The sequence below is a fragment of the Procambarus clarkii genome, chromosome 80 (genome assembly GCF_040958095.1).
Source record: "Procambarus clarkii isolate CNS0578487 chromosome 80, FALCON_Pclarkii_2.0, whole genome shotgun sequence".
NCBI classification, from domain to species: Eukaryota; Metazoa; Arthropoda; class Malacostraca; order Decapoda; family Cambaridae; genus Procambarus; species Procambarus clarkii.
This window is the reverse complement of record NC_091229.1, coordinates 14855860-14874405: the sequence shown is the minus strand read 5'-3', so window position 1 is coordinate 14874405 and position 18546 is coordinate 14855860. Positions and strand designations below refer to the sequence as shown.

At 45.4% G+C, this 18546-nt stretch overlaps 1 protein-coding gene across 1 annotated transcript in view; it reads right to left on the bottom strand.

The window, feature by feature from the left end:
- The window catches only part of LOC123746413 (tryptase-2), a 108911-nt gene that overhangs the window by 8730 nt on the left and 81635 nt on the right, over positions 1-18546 (bottom strand). The window contains exon 6 of the mRNA XM_045727949.2: positions 16746-17121. Within this exon, the coding sequence (XP_045583905.2) occupies positions 16746-17121 (376 nt within the window). The remainder of the gene's footprint in view (positions 1-16745; positions 17122-18546) is intronic.

The following is an 18546-nucleotide window of genomic DNA, read 5'->3' as shown; positions in this document are numbered from 1 at the left end:
CAAGTCGATTAAAGTTTCATTGTTCATACGATTTGTTTTGCGTGTTTTTCCCTTTTTTTACTTGAGCACAGGAGGCAACAGCCACGCAGTTTTTTTTTTTTTTTTGGTAAATGTGAGTGGCATTGACACCAGCCATTGGGAGGACTGCCGTACACCTACATTTTTTCCATCACACTAACCCATTTAAAAACATATATTGACTTATTTCTGTTTTAAATCTGAATACCTCCATTAGTGACTCCAGTTGTTAGGAGTTCCGTCCTTGTATATAAATTTCAAGACCTTGTTTATGTCTACAGTGTATAAGACTTTCACCTCCCTGTAGACTTTAATCTCCCCTTGTCAGGCGTCTCTCAAGACAACGTAAATTAAGTTCTCCAGATCTACGTTAGAGACCTTGCTAACACTAGGGATAAACAATAAAGGAAATTGTAACATGCGAGGAAGTTCATCTATGCCTGACCCGAGCCATACTAAATCGATGCTTGCCACGTATCTGTGTGTCTATGTATCCATGTAAGCCACGTATGTGTCTATGTATCCATGTAAGCCACGTATCTGTCTATGTATCCACGTAAACCACGTATCTGTGTGTCTATGTATCCATGTAAGCCACGTATGTGTCTTTGTATCCATGTAAGTCATGTATCTGTGTGTCTATATCCATGTAAGCCACGTATCTGTGTCTATGTATCCATGCAAGCCACGTATCTGTGTGACTATGTATCCGTGTAAGCCATCCATCTGTTTGAAACAAGCAAATGATCCAATGTGTGTCACCCAGAAATCTGTTCCGTAAATCAAGAGCCCAGTGTCCAGTCCAGGTCATTCTTGAATCTAAACTGATATACAGCCAATGCTTCCAGTTCTATTTTGTTTTGATAAAATTATTTTATTTACATATATATATTTATATATCTTCTTCGTTATATGCTTTTATCCATTTTTATAATTCATTCATGTCATCACTCACTCTTCCTCATCCCTTACTCTACATATGTTGAATATTTCAGAGAGAATATATCCTCCTTTCATTCTTTTCAAACTGCCAAATAATTCATCAAGTCAAAGAGAGAGATTTTACCTGTTTAAATGTATATTTTGTTTGTTTACAACTTATTATATATCGATCTCTGTCTGCAGACGATTAGCCACAAAATGGTGGCCGAGGGCATGATGACCAAACCACACATTAAAAGATGGAGAAACCACAGTGTTTCGGTCCGTCCTGAACCATTATCAAGACGTTGTGCAAGTTTTAAAGATGTTATGCACGGAAGACTAGTGTTAAAAACGATTAATTGGCCAGAGGAAGTTATCAGTAATCAGTCATGTCTCCACAAAAATTCTAATATTGCTGGAAAAATCATTTAAAAAGTGTTCTTTAAAGCACATCTTCAGCTTCTTTACCTTCAAGATCACATCTTTCTTCTTACCATCTTCATACTTTACCATTCTTGTCATCCATTGTGTAACACCTGTATAGAATACGTACACCCTTTGACAGTTGCAGAATACTTGTCAATTTTACCCACACCACGATTTTTGCAGATAGGTCGTCGAATATCAGCCGTACAGACGACAGCTCGCCCACCCTGACTGGCCCTTCGTTCATTTCCACCCTCTCCCAAACTACCTGCCCTACATCTAGTCCTAAATTATCATATGTAATTCCCCAACCCGTTCTCGCAAATTTAATAAGTCAATATTGACTTATTAAATATGTGCATAGGTGACATACTTAACATAATAGATACCCTTAAAAAGATTCATAGAAAACACCGACCTTACCTAACCTACTTAGTATGTTAAGATAAACATCTTATTGCTTCGTAATTACAATTATTACCTAACCTATAATAGGTATAGGTTAAGTAATAATTGTAATTACGAAGCAATAAGATGCTTATCTTAAGATACTAACAAGGTTAGGTAAGGTCGGTGTTTTCTATGAATCTTTTTTAGGGTATCTATTATGTTTAGTATATCACCTATGCACGTAGTAAATAAGTCAATATTGACTTTACGAATTTGCGAGAACGGGTTGCATTCCCTGAATCTGATAGTATCTCTAATAACTAACTGATGTGATAATTACTTACTTGCCTATGATCACTATTCTCCAAATTGCTTCCTATTGCAAACGCATTTTTTTTTATCGTTGCTTTGTTTTCTTTTAGCTAGCACTAAATCTAGAATGTTCTTATCTCTGGTAAATTCCATGTCAAACCGTGTAAGGAAGTCGTCTTCAAAACCTCCTCTGCCTCTCAATTTCTCATTTTCAGTAACTAATCCATTTAAAAAATTAAAACCTAAAACATTCCTCATATTACTATAGTTCTATGCCCTTGACTTCTGATTGTATAGGGCTGTTTAAATTTTATCTAGGTTTGATGGACTGTTTATTGACGCCTTTTATTAACGTATCGAAAATTACTTCTCCCCAAAGACTTTGTCATGACTCCCGTTTGATTTGCTTCATAATTCTGTCCTTTAATTTTTCCCTCACCAAGACTGCAATTTCATCTCTTCTTCTAATTCTTCTATCAATATAAAATCCACTAATTTGGTACTCGATTCAAAGATACCTTGAATCAACATAAGCCCAGGTTTCAGTGAATGTAACTATGTCTACTACTTCTGTTCATGTGTGTTTTTTTAAGCAAGTAATTATTAAAAGAATGCACCCAGCCGGGGAGACTATGTAGCACCGTCAGTGGTGCAGGACAATCTAAAGGCACTAAATATAATTGAGGATGTGAATACGCGAACAAAAGCGCACAAAGCGAGCGATATCAAACGTGACGGATTATCTAAGACTTCTATCGAAGGACAAATGCCCTTGAGAGACATCAAGAAAGCAAGACAGATGAACGTCCGGAAAATCGGGACATTCCACAAGGAGTTGAACAACGCTTAAGTGGGACAATGCAGTTCTGACAACAAGGACCAGGGCGCCGTTCCATGACGTGCCTGCGAGTTAAGCGTGAATGGCCAATACCGAACCTATAGCAAGAGCTGCTTCCCCATCGCCGTTTATGGTGGCTGGAGTAAAGCCGAAGGGACAGCCTACATTTTAAGAGTGCATAGTTTGTTACCTGTAATACCGGTCCAACGACTCTGCCAATGGTCTCGAGTTGAGTAATGAATGAATGAATGAATATAAATCTGTATAAGATAATATGACTGAGGAACCCAGCAAAACTCACCTGTCTTAAATCTGCCAGGGACAAGAAACAGCCAATATTGGATTTCAATTGCCACAGGATGCATAGGGTTAAATAACTCCAGAGCCACGAGGGCAATACGAGAGAGTGCCACAGTGACAAATGAACATTGATGGCGGACAAGCAGTTGAATAGTATGAAAAATTTGCATACAGTTCTACCATGAAGATGCTATCGTCTCCAGGAATTGGTGGCTGATATAGGTTAGGTCAGAAAAGAATACAGAGTAGCCAACACCGTCGGCAGACTTGGACCCATCTGTGGATAGAGTAATAAGATGTTAGTGTGGAGAAAAATGTTCTAGGTTATGACACTAGAAGGAATAGAAGGTAGGAGGGGTCTTGCAACACCTTGCAAGTGGGACCCTCCATGGGGCAAGGATGGAACGTCACCAGGAGACACATTGCAAGCACGAACCGAGACGGAAGTATGCAGGCAAGACAACCTTACAGAGAAAGGAAAGTGGTGAACGGGAACAAAGCCCACAGGTGGGGGCAACGGTTACCTAAGGGTAACCGTTTTGTTATCCTTAGGTTACCCCTACCTAAGGGGGTAACAGCCTAAGCTGGGCATAAGCAACAATGCCCGAGACTGGGCGAGGTAGCGAAGGTAATAACGATGACGACGACCCTGTAGAGACAGGACGCCGGTTTCAACTCATAAGCCCAGGTATGGGACGAACGATGGCATCAGAGCCGAGGCGCAACACAGCATCGTGCAGGACATCAAGACGACGAAGCGTCGAAGGAGAGACAGAGGCAGCCGTAATCTTATTTATGAGAGTGCATCTTTCAGCTCCCCAGGAAGTACGAGACATAGCTTAGACGTGGAGAACCTGAAGCCATGATTGGAGGCCCAGGACAATACTGCATCAATTGCACGTTGGAGCTAGCGTTGGAGGAAAGTGGTGTCATCTCCGCGATAACAGCGAGCGAGGTCGTCAACGTAAAGCTCACAGAAAATGCCACAGAGCAGAAAGGATGACAATTCAGGTCAACTAGGAAAGAGAGTTGAGCTCAGAACACTGCCCTGCGGACCATCCTCATATTGTTGAAGAGAGAAAGTGGTATTAAGTCTCACTTTAAAGGAACGGCAAGAGAGGAAGCGTTGAAGGAAGAGCAGGAGATTGCCACGAAGGACAAAAGAATGTAACTGGGATAAAATATTCAATCTCTAGGTGATGTCATAAGCCTTTTCCAGATAAGATAAAAAAAATAATGGAGGTTCACGTGCAAATACGTTTATTGAGACAATGAAATACATCTCAAAGGGAAAGAGAAGCTTAGGCTATTTCTACCCTCTAATAAGTAGCCAGGGAAGGCAAAGTCTTGTACAAATGTGGACATCCACATCTACTAGAACATCGGTCGTACTGTGGCACTTACGATTACCAAATCGAGATTGGGATAGGTAACGATAGTGTCCTAAAAGCTACATTAGACAGATATTCACCATACGTTCGAAAAGCTTGCAGACAAGAATGAAGACGGAAGTGGAAATTGAGGGAAGGACAGAAGCTTTCTTACCCACTTGGGCGAAAGAGAGAGGAAAAATATTTACATTTATGACTGATACACAGATATGCCACTAGTGATGTACTGTGCAACTTCCTCCGCAGTGTCAGCCGGAGAGGAGAAATTAGAGTGGACAACTCAAAGAAAACTGCAAAGAAGATAGACATCAGCCTAGATGGACAGGAGTGGTAGAGGGCCAAAAGACAGAGGGGAAGACTGATAAGAAAAACAGAGATGGAGAGTGAAGGAGGGCACAGGGAAAGAGAAGGAGGAGGTAGATGACATGGGAGGAACACTTGTGGCCACAGCTCAGAGAGGCGCAGGAGAAGGGGAGCTTGGTGAAGGTGTCGGGGTTTAAGGTTTGGAAATAGTTGAGAAGCAGCGGAAGGGAGAAAGGGTAGGGAAGGGTGGAAGGGAGGAAGGGAGGAAGGGCGGAAGGGAGGAAGGGTAGGGAAGGGAGGAAGGGTAGGGAAGGGAGGAAGGACGGAAGGGAAGAAGGTTGGGAAAGAGTATGGCGACACATAGCTCGAGTTAGAGTTAAGACAGCGGACCTGACGTTGGCCCTCTGGGAAAAGATATACGACGGTGATGCTTCAACGCGAGGATTGCGTGTCCGGACATATAGTGCAGGCACACGTCAGAGGCAGTGTGAGGACATATAGTGCAGGCACACGTCAGAGGCAGGGTGAGGACATATAGTGCAGGCACGCGTCAGAGGCAGGGTGAGGACATATAGTGCAGGCACACGTCAGAGGCAGTGTGAGGACATATAGTGCAGGCACACGTCAGAGGCAGGGTGAGGACATATAGTGCAGGCACACGTCAGAGGCAGGGTGAGGACATATAGTGCAGGCACACGTCAGAGGCAGGGTGAGGACATATAGTGCAGGCACACGTCAGAGGCAGGGTGAGGACATAAAGTGCAGGCACACGTCAGGGGCAGGGTGAGGACATATAGTGCAGGCACACGTCAGAGGCAGGGTGAGGACATATAGTGCAGGCACACGTCAGAGGCAGGGTGAGGACATATAGTGCAGGCACACGTCAGAGGCAGGGTGAGGACATATAGTGCAGGCACACGTCAGAGGCAGGGTGAGGACATAAAGTGCAGGCACACGTCAGGGGCAGGGTGAGGACATATAGTGCAGGCACACGTCAGAGGCAGGGTGAGGACATATAGTGCAGGCACACGTCAGGGGCAGGGTGAGGACATATAGTGTAGGTACACGTCAGGGGCAGTGTGGGGACATATAGTGCAGGCACACGTCAGAGGCAGGGTGAGGACATATAGTGTAGGTACACGTCAGAGGCAGGGTGAGGACATATAGTGCAGGCACACGTCAGAGGCAGTGTGAGGACATATAGTGCAGGCACACGTCAGAGGCAGTGTGAGGACATATAGTGCAGGCACACGTCAGAGGCAGGGTGAGGACATATAGTGCAGGCACACGTCAGAGGCAGTGTGAGGACATATAGTGCAGGCACACGTCAGAGGCAGGGTGAGGACATATAGTGCAGGCACACGTCAGAGGCAGTGTGAGGACATATAGTGCAGGCACACGTCAGAGGCAGGGTGAGGACATATAGTGCAGGCACACGTCAGAGGCAGGGTGAGGACATATAGTGCAGGCACACGTCAGAGGCAGGGTGAGGACATATAGTGCAGGCGCACGTCAGAGGCAGGGTGAGGACATATAGTGCAGGCGCACGTCAGAGGCAGTGTTTGCCTTACCACAGTGGAAGCAGCGAGCCTGAGAAAAGAGCAGACAGTAGGAGAATGTCCAGAGTCACCACATAAGGGACAAAGGGATACCTCACTGCTGTACCTGGAAGAACCATAACCAAATCTCCAACACGTATTACAGAAGCGAGGAGTCAGGCTGCACTCCTGGACGGAGCATTTGGTACCGGCATGGAGGACGGAATATGGAAAGGCCATACCATCAAAAGTGATCTTTGCAACTGGAAGAGGACGATGACCACAGGCGGGACAAGTGGAGGCGTCAAACTGGAGGATGGAAAAGCCCTGAGACTCATGGATATTTAATATCCTCATGGCAGTCTGAGCAATGCAGGACAAAGGAGCTAGGAGGGCGGCTGCCTCCTGAGAAGGGGACCCCCAGCAGCCACACGAGCGCCAGTAACCTGAGAATCCACAGCATCAACAAAGTGCTCATGGACGTGCACATCACCAGGGCGGGTATGGTCACCGTGACAAGGAGCAAAGTAGGCCACGTAGCAGGGCCAAACAAATCCTTGACCGAAGCAGTTTTTTTTATTATTATTATTTTCTACCACAGACGTGGCCACACATTTACAATACTAACCAGCATATATACATTTTCTTCTGTTCTCCATGGACAGGGTGAGAAGTTGGTTAAACATATAGGTCAGGGATTTATTGAACAATCAACCACAGAAGGTGATTGTAGTGCTTTTAAAATGCTAATCTAACCTACAGACGTAAATACATAGATACAGAGAGTTACGTCTGTCCTACATAAAGTGGTCGATGTGTTCTTTACATTGTGTCATTAATGTGCATTTACAAAGGTGAAATGTAATTCTGATCAGCTTCCACATATACTTTATACACATACATACATATGCATACACACACACATATACATATATATACATATATTAGCAGTACCTCGGCCACGCGTTGCTGTGGCTCAGCAACGCGTGTGCGTTGCTGAGCCACAGCAACCTTCCCTGTCCCCCAGTCCTCCCCACCATTTTCCCCATCCCCGTTTCCTCGGCATCCCAACCATTCCCCACTCCACCGTCCCCTCTTCTGCCCCACCATGCCCCACTCCCCTGTCCCTTTGTCCTCCCCACCATTCCAAACTCCCCCGTCCCCTCGTCCTTCCCTACCATTACCCCCTCCCTTGTCCCCTCGTCCTCTCCACCATCTCTCACTTCCATCCCCTCCCACCATCCCATCCCCACCATTCCCCACTCCCTCGTCCGATGCCTTCCCAAATCGTCTGATGTTCCTATCAGAAAATTGGGAACATCAAGTGATCTGATGTTCCCATCACTGAAATATAAGAAAAACAGTTAAAAAATTAAATGAAAATATGAAAAAATAAAAAATAAACTATACTCACGAAATGAACGGTATGGTAAACAACACAGCTCAATTACAACGCAATTCACACAAAATAATTAAATCAAAATGAAAATAAATCAATATCTATGAAAATTCAATTTATCAATGTAATCGGAAACATTAAATGGAATTGTAACATGTTTAGTATAGCATGTGTGTTGCTCTTACATGCAACAGATGGCGCTGTTTTTCAAAAGAGCATGGTTTTACCTGTGACAGGTGTGGCATCAATACTTATACTTACGAAATGAATGGTTTGGTAAACAACACAGCCGAATTTCAACACAATGTCACACAAAATAATTCAATAAAAGATAAAATAAATTTAAATCTGTGAAAATAAAATTTATCAATGCAATCAGAAACATTGAAATAGAATTCGTGACATATTTAGTATAGCGTGCATGTTGAGATGGCGTAAGCTGTATCTTATGGCCACTGTTGACCAGCCAGTTGATAGTGGAGTTGCTCCTGAGCTACCGTGCAGTGAGGACGTGTCGCCTGCTGCTCCGGTGGTTTGAGTCGGTTCTCACTACGTGTAGAGAGCCATGGGGAAGGCTCAGCGCAAGAGGGAATGGAAGCAGCTTTCGGACGAGGAAGGACGGGGGACCGATGTGCAGCAGGCCCCAAAGAAAACTGCTATCGAGGCTTTACCACTTGCTTCTACCAGCAAGTCAGCGGACGTAATGGACCTAGAGAGGACAGCGTCAGTCACACACCAGCCAGTGTCAGTCAATGCTTCTCTGTCCGCAACGCTGCCGCGGGATGGCAGTATGAGTCAGGAGAGGACACCACCGGTTTCACGCCAGCCAATGTCGGCCATTGTTCCTCTCTCCACAGCCCAGCCGCAGGACAGCAGTATGGGACAGGGGAGGACACCACCAGTCTCACACCAGACATCGCCAGCCTCTGCACTTCTTCCGAAATTCAAGATCATGCAGACCGACCACTTTCCTACAGCATATGGAGTAGTAACGGCGATGGAAAAAGAACAACCAGAGCTCAAACTTTCCATTACAGTCAACCTGAAGGGAGAAATAATACTGACACCTCAAGACCAACAGACTGCCCATTACTTAGAGAAGGTAAGAGTCCTGCAGGGGAAACCTGTGTGCTTGGTAAAGCTGGACCCTTCAGAACGACGCACACGAGTCGTGCTTTTGGGATACCCAATCGACTTTCCCCTGGATCCAGTGCTAGAACACAAGCAAGTCCTGAGTGCGGAACGTTGCCACACAAAAGTAGACAAGGCAGCGACGCGTCAGGTTCTGGTGACCGTCATGGGACATGTGCCGGAAACTTTCGGTCTTGGAAATTGGGGGACATACCGACAGAGGCCATACGTCCCGGAACCCCTACGCTGCTTCAGGTGTCAGAAATACGGCCACCATCAGTCACGCTGCACAGGACAGGAGAGGTGCGGAGTGTGCAGCCTGAGACATCCCACCAAAGACTGTATTGCCAAGCACAAGGCAAACCAGACCACAACAGCCAAATGTCCAAATTGTGGAGGCAAACATCATGCCTGGAGCACAACCTGCTCTGCACGGAAACAAAAAGTGCAGACAGCTCAGGCCAGGGTCAACACACTGACCAGCGGTACATCCACCAACACCACCGTCTGGAACACTCGTGCACAGCCACAACAGCCACCCGCTCTCACAGTGCAAAATTTCCCGAATCTGTCAATTCCGAATCAGACATTACACGAAAGTGTTGCAGAAGTCCAGCAAGTGCAAATGAGCAGAAAACACTTACTTTCGGAATCTACTCACCAGCTATACAGTTTTACCGAGGTCCAGCTGCAAACCATCGTGAAGATCATGGCAGAGACCATTATCAATTGCCTACAGATGACGCAGAACGCCTCACAACAACAGACTCAAGACATCACTTGTGTGATAATGGACAAGATCGTGCAGCAGACCACAGTTACACGAGAAATAGACAGTCTCCGACAGGATGGAGCACAAGAGGACAAACAACGCAACTTGGACTTACTGACTACCGACAACAGTCGGCTAGTCAAGACACCGGAACATCGACATTCACAAACGCAACTGCAAGACGCAGTGACCACCCACGATCAACAGAATCTTCCAACACAGGAGACAGACAACAACAGCCAATGCAGTCTGATCTGCAGCAACGCCAACAAAGACGTATTGAACAGCAGAGATGCACAGGTTCCGCCAACACAAGAAACGGCCGCGAGCAATCAATGCAGTCCGACTTGCAGCAATACCAACAACAAAGTGATGGACCACAGTTCTGCACAGATTCCAACATTGCCGGGGTTGACCACGGACAATCAATGCCGTCCGACCTGCAGCACTTCCAACAACATAGCGATGGACCACAGTTATGCACAGATTCCAACAACGTCGGGGATGACCACGGACAATCAATGCAGTCCGATTTGCAGCGACACGACTTGCGAGGCGGAGAATATAGAGGTCGATTCCGAGGAGGAGTTCTAGTAGAACAAGCAACACCAACCGAACCCGTCGTCTGGCCATTACGAATTCTGCAGTGGAACATACAAGGTCTTGGAAATAAAAAACATACACTTCAGGAGGCTGCAATCAGCACGAAAGCAGATATAATCGTTTTGGAAGAAACTCTTTTCCCAGCCGCGAAATCCTTCAGATTAGCTGGATGTCAGCACTATGTTCTCCCGTATGAGCAGGGGAGACTAAGAGGATTAATGACCCTAGTCAGAAACACCATACCCAGCAAGAAAATAGACTCGGTTTCATGTGGGGATGGAGTAGAGGTATTAGCAGTTACAGTGAATATGGCTAATTTTGAGCTCCTCATATACAACGTCTACAAGCCCCCTAGACGTAAACTAGAAGCAGAGGCAGTGCTTGCCTTGGCCACGCAGGAAAATTTAATTCTTGCTGGAGATTTTAATGCTCATCATCCAGAGTTAGGTGCAACTGGGCCAGCCAATGCAGATGGGCGCCATTTAGCTGCAGCTCTGCGAGAAGTACCTGAAATTACACTTCTCAACACTGGGGAACCCACTCACATTCTAGGAGGTTCCCTTGATCTTACATTCATCTCAACAGCACTCCAGCAACAGGCGAAGTGGGAAGTAGACCCGGTGATCACTAGTGACCACTATGCTACTGTCACGACACTCAACCTGGCACGACCTCCTACACCTCCTGCGCGGCCTCGGTGGAATTTAGGAAAGGCCAATTGGAATGTATACCAGGAAGAACTTGAAAAATGGTATGCGACGTACACGCCACCTGAGGATTTGGACATACACGAGACCAATCTGCAGGAAGCCGTTGCAGCTGCTGCGAGCAAAGCTATTCCAATCATTATCACAGGTAACACGAAACGAAAGAACTATTGGTTCTATAGTAATGACGTTAAAGAACAGAACCACAGAGTCAATATCTTCAGAAAACATCTAAAGAGACACCCCACACCAGAAGGAAGAACTCTGCTACGAGCGGTGATATCTGAAGCAAGGCGAGTTTCTCGAGAAGTAAAGGAGGCAAGATGGTTTGAGTGGTGTCAAACTCTAAATGAACATAGTAGTCTTGGCAAGATATGGGGTCAGATTAAAACTATATCAGGTCGACCAGCCCGGCCACAGGCATGTATTCAACCGTTGCAGGAGGCTGAGAGACTTGCTCTCCAATTTGCAGAAAGAACAGCTTCATATCAGCTTCCTGCAATGGTCCGAAGGCAGCAAGAACACTTAAAACAAGAGAGGATGACAGTCATTCATGAGGGCTTAGCTATAAATGACGAATGTGACTGTCCCTTCACCGAACAGGAACTAAGCAGAGCCAAAAAGGGTGGTAAGGACACTGCACCAGGTGCTGATAACATTACATACTCAATGATCGCACATGCAGGTCCTGCTGGAGACCGAGGGATGTTGGACGTCATCAATGCGTCTTGGCAGCAAGGCAAACTACCGCCCTCTTGGAAGAAAGCAGACATCATACCGATTCCTAAGCCGAATGAACCTGGCAATTACAAACCCATTTCCTTAACATCATGCGTTAGTAAAACTGCAGAACGGATGGTCTTAAATAGGCTACTGTGGAAGACTGGAGACCTTCATAAACACATATTTGGCTTCACTAGAGGTGTAGGTACTGCCAACTGCATAGCAACATTACTAGGAACAGTTAACTCGGGTCCAGCTATAGTGGTCTTCCTTGATCTGGAAAAAGCATTTGAACTTGCAAGCCCGCCAGCAATACTACACACCTTAGTTAAAAAAGGTGTGAGGGGGAAAATGCTAGCATGGATTCAAGATTACGTAAGTCACAGGTATGCCAGAGTAAAGTTGCAAGGACAAGTGTCGGACTACCACTTGCACGAGAATGGGACTCCACAAGGAGGAGTCCTCAGTCCTAGTCTTTTTAACATCCTTATGGAAAACCTTGTTACCATGTCCTTTACAGAAGGGGTTACATTGCTCAGCTATGCTGATGATCTAGCATTAGTCGTTACGGGTCCTTCACTTCTAAATAAAGCTCAAGGTGCTTTAGATCAAGTGACATCTGCATGCAGTGTTTTAGGGCTAAAAATATCTGCACAGAAGTCTAAGGCGATGAGACTAGGTGGCAAGGCTCCAGACAGGCACCTACGCATTCAGGACATTAACCTTCAGTGGGTTCCACAATATCGATATCTCGGAGTGTGGATTGATTTTAAGATGACATTCAATAAGCAAATTCAATATCTAAAGGAGAAAGCAATGTCACGAATAAATATAATGAGAGCAATCACAGGGCCCCGTCTAGGAGCGGGACACAGAGTGTTGAGAATGTTTTACATACACGCCGTTCGTTCCCTGGTTGATTATGCAGCACCTGCCTTACTCACTCTTTCTCCTGGTCAGTGGGCAAACGTTGAGGTTCTTCAAAATGATGCATTGCGAGTCATAACAGGTGCTCCCAGATGGACTAAAATCCTGAACCTAAGACTAGAGACAAAGCTAACGTCGATTGAAATAAGGGTAAAGGGGATTGCTGCGTGCATGCTGACCAAGATATTGACTAGACCTGGAATCAGTTCACTTAAAGATTTGATCACTGGAGCACTAACTCTGGACAGAAGAGCCTCCAATAGCAACAGGTGGACCCATTGTGCGATAAACGCCATCGATACGTTCGATATGGCAAACACAGTCACTGAGAGGGGTGTCGACGACATACATGCAGACTTTGTTATACAAGCCCCTTGGGAATCTCTGCCAGCAGACTTTCAGATTATGGCTCTTGACGGAAAGAAGAACCAGACACATCCACATCTGCTACGTCACATTGCACAGATGCATATAGAAGCAAACATGGCATCCGACAGCTTCACTTACTTCACGGATGGGTCAGTAGACCAGCAGGGACAGGAAACCGGAGCTGCAGTTAAAGCAGGAAACTCTGTATATAGTTGGAGGCTCTCAAATGGGTGTTCGACTTTACAGACTGAGATGCTAGCCATTCAAAAGGCTTTGGAACATGCTCTTGCTGAACACCGCCAACATGTTATCGTCCATACAGATTCGAGAACCGCCATTGAAACCTTGCAACAGGAACACATATGTGATAACATCCATCTGATCACCAATGTCTTATCATTCATGCACACACTCCACCGACAAGGCCGACGGGTGCTTATCAACTGGGTGCCAAGTCATGTGGGACTATTAGGTAATGACATTGCAGACGAAGCTGCAAAACTTGCTACTAAGAGGATGAATGTAGACATTTACATACCACCGAGTCTCTCCCAGATGAAGAAAGTGATTCGAAACAGAGCAATGCGAAGGCTGTACAGTGACCACAACACAGCAGTTGCAACATCAGGATCTGCGGGTTGGTACAAGAATTCCACCAACTACGAACCACTTAGTTTGATGAAAGGGGGCAGTAGAACAACAGAAGTGCACTTACATCGCATCAGGCTTGGATACCCATGTGCATGGGAAATAGGCTTACGGGTTCCGGAAGGTGAGAGGAAATGTCAACACTGTGGAGAAATGCCCGACAGACCACTGGAACATTATCTAACACAGTGCACAGTTACAAACCCGTTAAGATTTCACCTTCGATTCGACAGAGCAGAGGAAGTTGTTAAACACATATGGCAAAATCTTACTGAAGCGACCATACGGGTCATACATACTCATCCTCCGCCCAGGTAAACCAGAAACGAGCATCACTTAGTGGGCCAGCCAGAGGCTTAGGGCCCGCGCAGGATTATCCCTGCTAAAAAGAAAAAAAAAAAAAAAAAAAAAAAGCGTACATGTTGCTATTATGTGCAACAGATGGCGCTGTCTTTCAAAAACCGTATGTTTTTACCTGTCACAGGGATCTCATCTATATAATAGGCATATAAAAAGACGCGCCTATTTGAATGCAACGTTGTGTCAAAATTTCAAAGCAATCAGTGAAGAACTTTTGGAGATTACACCGTGTGTTGCTCTTACGTCCAACAGATGGCGTTGTTTTTAAAAAAAAAGCATGTTTTTTCCTGTCACAGGTGAGGCATGTATATAGTAGATATATAAAAAGACGCGCCCATTCGAATGCAACTTTGTGTCAAAATTTCAAAGCAATGGGTAAAGAGGTTTCGAAGATTTCCTTCACATGAAAAACACAGTTTATCAGAAAAAGCCTTTGTTTTACCGTCACAGACGTGACATCTATATAGTATGTATATATAAACCTGGCCGAATGCGAATGGAACGTTGTGTGAAAATTTCAAAGCAATCGGTGAAGAACTTTCGGAGATTAGCGATTTTGAACAAACGAACATTTCCATTTTTATTTAAATAGATATACATACATACACATATATACACACACAAATACATACATACACATATATACACACACAAATTCATACATACATATATAGTTATAGCTCTCCTACTCTGAGAGGGTAAGATAGCTGATAAAGAAACTAGTGTGTTATTAAGCACTTGACCACTAAAGGTGATTAACCGAAGCAGTGTTAGGAAGATCCAAACCCGTGCAGGCGCGGTCACGGCGCATCGAACCCCACATGAAGAAGGCAAACGGAGCAACTGTCACAACGAGACATATTATGTTTTAAAGTAATTCTTCATAAGCCCGCCACGTATGCCTTTCATGAAGTAAACATTAAGGAAAAAAATGACGTCCCTCCTTACTTATAGGAGGAGGCAGGCACTTATGTGTGAGGATGTGTGCTTGCATATCAGGATTACTGGCAAGAGATCTTTTTTTTAGTTATTCTTTCCGTGATATTGCTTGTCTCTTGAATACATTATCCCGCTGTTTCCTCACTCACAGCCAGACCTCTGACTCTTAACAGCTGAACGTATTGAAACACTTTTACTGATTCAGCCAAAGATGCTATACCCCTTCTCACAAGCACCTTCCTTTCACTCCATCCTCCTATCCTAGCTCCTGCCCTGTCCTATCCTCCAATCCCAGCTCCTCTCATGTCCTGCTATCCCACCTCCTGTGCTGTCCTGTCCTCCTATCCCACCTCCTGTGCTGTCCTGTCCTCCTATCTCACCTCCTGTGCTGTCCTGTCCTCCTATCTCACCTCCTCTCATGTCCTGCTATCCCACCTACTTTGCTGTCCTGTCCCGCTATCCCAACTCCTGTGCTGCCCTGTCGTCCTATCCCACCTCCTGTGCTGTCCTGTCCTCCTATCCCACCTCCTGTGCTGTCCTGTCCTCCTATCCCACCTCCTCTCATGTCCTGCTATCCCACCTCCTGTGCTGTCCTGTCCTTCTATCCCAGCTCCAGTGCTGTCCTGTACTCCTATCCCAGCTCATATCCTATCCTAGCACCTGTCTTGTCTTGTCCTCTATCCCAGCTCTTTTCCTATCCTTCTATCTCAGCTCCTGTCCTCCTATCCCAGCTCTGTCCTCCTATCTGAGCTCCTGCCCTGTCATGTCCTCCTATCCCAGCTCCTCTCTTGTCTTGTCCTACTATTCCAGCTCCTGCCCTGTCTTGTCCTCCTCTCCTAGCTCCTGTCCTGTCTTGTCTTCCTATCCTAGCTCCTGTCCTGTCCTCCTGTCCTAGCTCCTGTCCTGTCTTGTCCTCCTATCCCAGTTCATGTCCTCCTATCCTAGCTCCTGTCCTGTCTTGTCCTCCTATCATAGCTCCTGCCTGTCTTGTCCTCCTATCCTAGCGCCTATCCTCCTATCCCAGCTCCTGTCTTGTCTTATCCTTTTATCCCAGCTTCTGCCCAGTCTTGTCCTTCTATCCTAGCTCCGGTCTTGTCTTGTTCTCCTATCCCAGTTCCTGCCCTGTCTTGTCCTTCTATCCTAGTTCCTGTCCTGTCTTCCTATCTCGTCCATGTACTTATCTCATCCATCCATGGCTAGCAGGACTAACACTTTCTCCTTCAAATTTATTTTCCTTCCGTTCCCTTCCCTTAGAAAGGTTCACGCAACAAGTTTTACCACTTAGCATTTTCTAATTATTGATGCGTCAGTATTGCATTATGTTTATAATTAATTTCAACTCTACAATTCATACAAATTTCACATGAACTCTACTCATCCCTAACTCTAAACATTGGTAAAATGGTACATATGATTGGAACTTTTCCCCCTACTATTTATAATTATGGCTAATTATTCTTCACTCTCACCATTGCAATATTTTATCGTGCAGAACGACAAATAATGATCTTGTTACATTACCTAACAAAATAGTATCCATCCTTTGAACAATATCTTCTATCGTTGCCTTAGGATGAAACCTTCAACATATTTTGCCTATTATTTCAACAAAAATAAAATCACTATCCAAGCATTTAAGCTTAGTATTGGATTAATGTATTGACTCGTCCTATGGTAACTGTTCTCTCACACACACGCTCACTCTCTCACTCTCACTCACTACGTACCGGAGTCTTGAGCTTCAAAAGGGCAATATCGTGGTAATTATAGATGCTGGGATAGTCTGGATAAATCTCCTTCCTCTCGACTTCAATCTCTTGCTCCACAGGTATCAACTCGACGGGGTCTGGGCTCTCCGCCCCGGCAGCAGGCGGGGCATCACTCCTAGCTGCTGTGGGATCTCCACCACCAGCACCTCCACCACCAGCACCTCCACCATCAGTACCACCGCCACCAGCAACACCGGCAGGTCCGCTTTCCTGAAGGCTGGCGGCCTGATACAGGGAGTCAGGGACGGGGCCTTTGAGGACCTCGATTAGGGTGCCTGAAGAGTTAAGTAAGCGGTCGTGTTCTCCCAGTTTGACCCAGAGAGACAGTCCTTTCCTGGTCAGGGGAGGAAGACGTTGGTATTACTGGAGGTAACCTTTTTTGACTCTGGTCGAGGATAGCTGGGTATTAGCTAGGATTACTAGGCCCCCTCTCTGGTCAAGGATGGGTGGGTATTAGCTAGGATTACTAGGCCCCCTCTCTGGTCAAGGATGGGTGGGTATTAGCTAGGATTACTAGGCCCCCTCTCTGGTAAAGGATGGGTGGGTATTAGCTAGGATTACTAGGCCCCCTCTCTGGTCAAGGATGGGTGGGTATTAGCTAGGATTACTAGGCCCCCTCTCTGGTCAAGAATGGGTGGGTATTAGCTAGGATTACTAGGCCCCCTCTCTGGTCAAGGATGGGTGGGTATTAGCTAGGATTACTAGGCCCCCCTCTCTGGTCAAGAATGGGTGGGTATTAGCTAGGATTACTAGGCCCCCTCTCTGGTCAAGGATGGGTGGGTATTAGCTAGGATTACTAGGCCCCCTCTCTGGTCAAGAATGGGTGGGTATTAGCTAGGATTACTAGGGTACTGTCTAGTCCGATAGGAAACGTTAGAATTGCTGGAATTCTGTCCAAACAATGATGTAGTGCACAGACTGTCTGATGATAGATGTGTGACAGACATTAAGGATTAAGAGTCCCCTCTGTGGTCAAAAACATCAACAATGTGAAGGAGTATCTGAAGGGTAAGGGGCTGGCGGAAGGGAAGAGAGATACATATTTTAATTAATATTCCCTGGAAATTTATGTTCTCTTTGAGAAGACAAGGTAAAATATGTCTTATGAACATATATGCACTTGGAAACAGCTACGAATTATTTCTATGTGAATAATATTTTCGCTCTGAATCAGTTATGTAAAATATAAAATTGAATCAATTATCACAACACAAACAATCATCACAAACAATCATCACTAGCACCATGACGAGTAGCTGGGGTTGTCGACTCGCTGACGTCGGGATGACGAGGAGGTGATGGACATGTTACCTTCCCGGAAGTTAATTACTTGAATTTACCTGAGGACCACTAACACACCAGTGGCCTCAACGAGGACAGGAAGCCGGCGCCTTGTCTAAGGTTTCCCTCATTTGCCCTGATGTATTTTTTCCGCAGCTAAATTTAAAAATTCAACAGTTTTTTGGCATTTATGGCTTCGGCGAGTAGGCGGTTCCATGGGTTAATAATCCTGTGGGTGAAAAAGCATCTCCTGTTCTCAGTCCCACATTGTAGCTCGTTGAGCTTGAAACCGTTGCTCCTTGTTTGTGTTACATCCGACCTTCTGAAGAAATTGTCCGGATCAACTTCGTTCAATTTGTTCAGTATTTTAAATGTTTCAGTAAGATCCTTACCCCCCTTTGTCATGCCTGGTTTGCAGTGTTGTTAGCCCTGTGGCCCTCAAACGTTCCTGATACGAGAATTGACTTAGTTCTGAAAT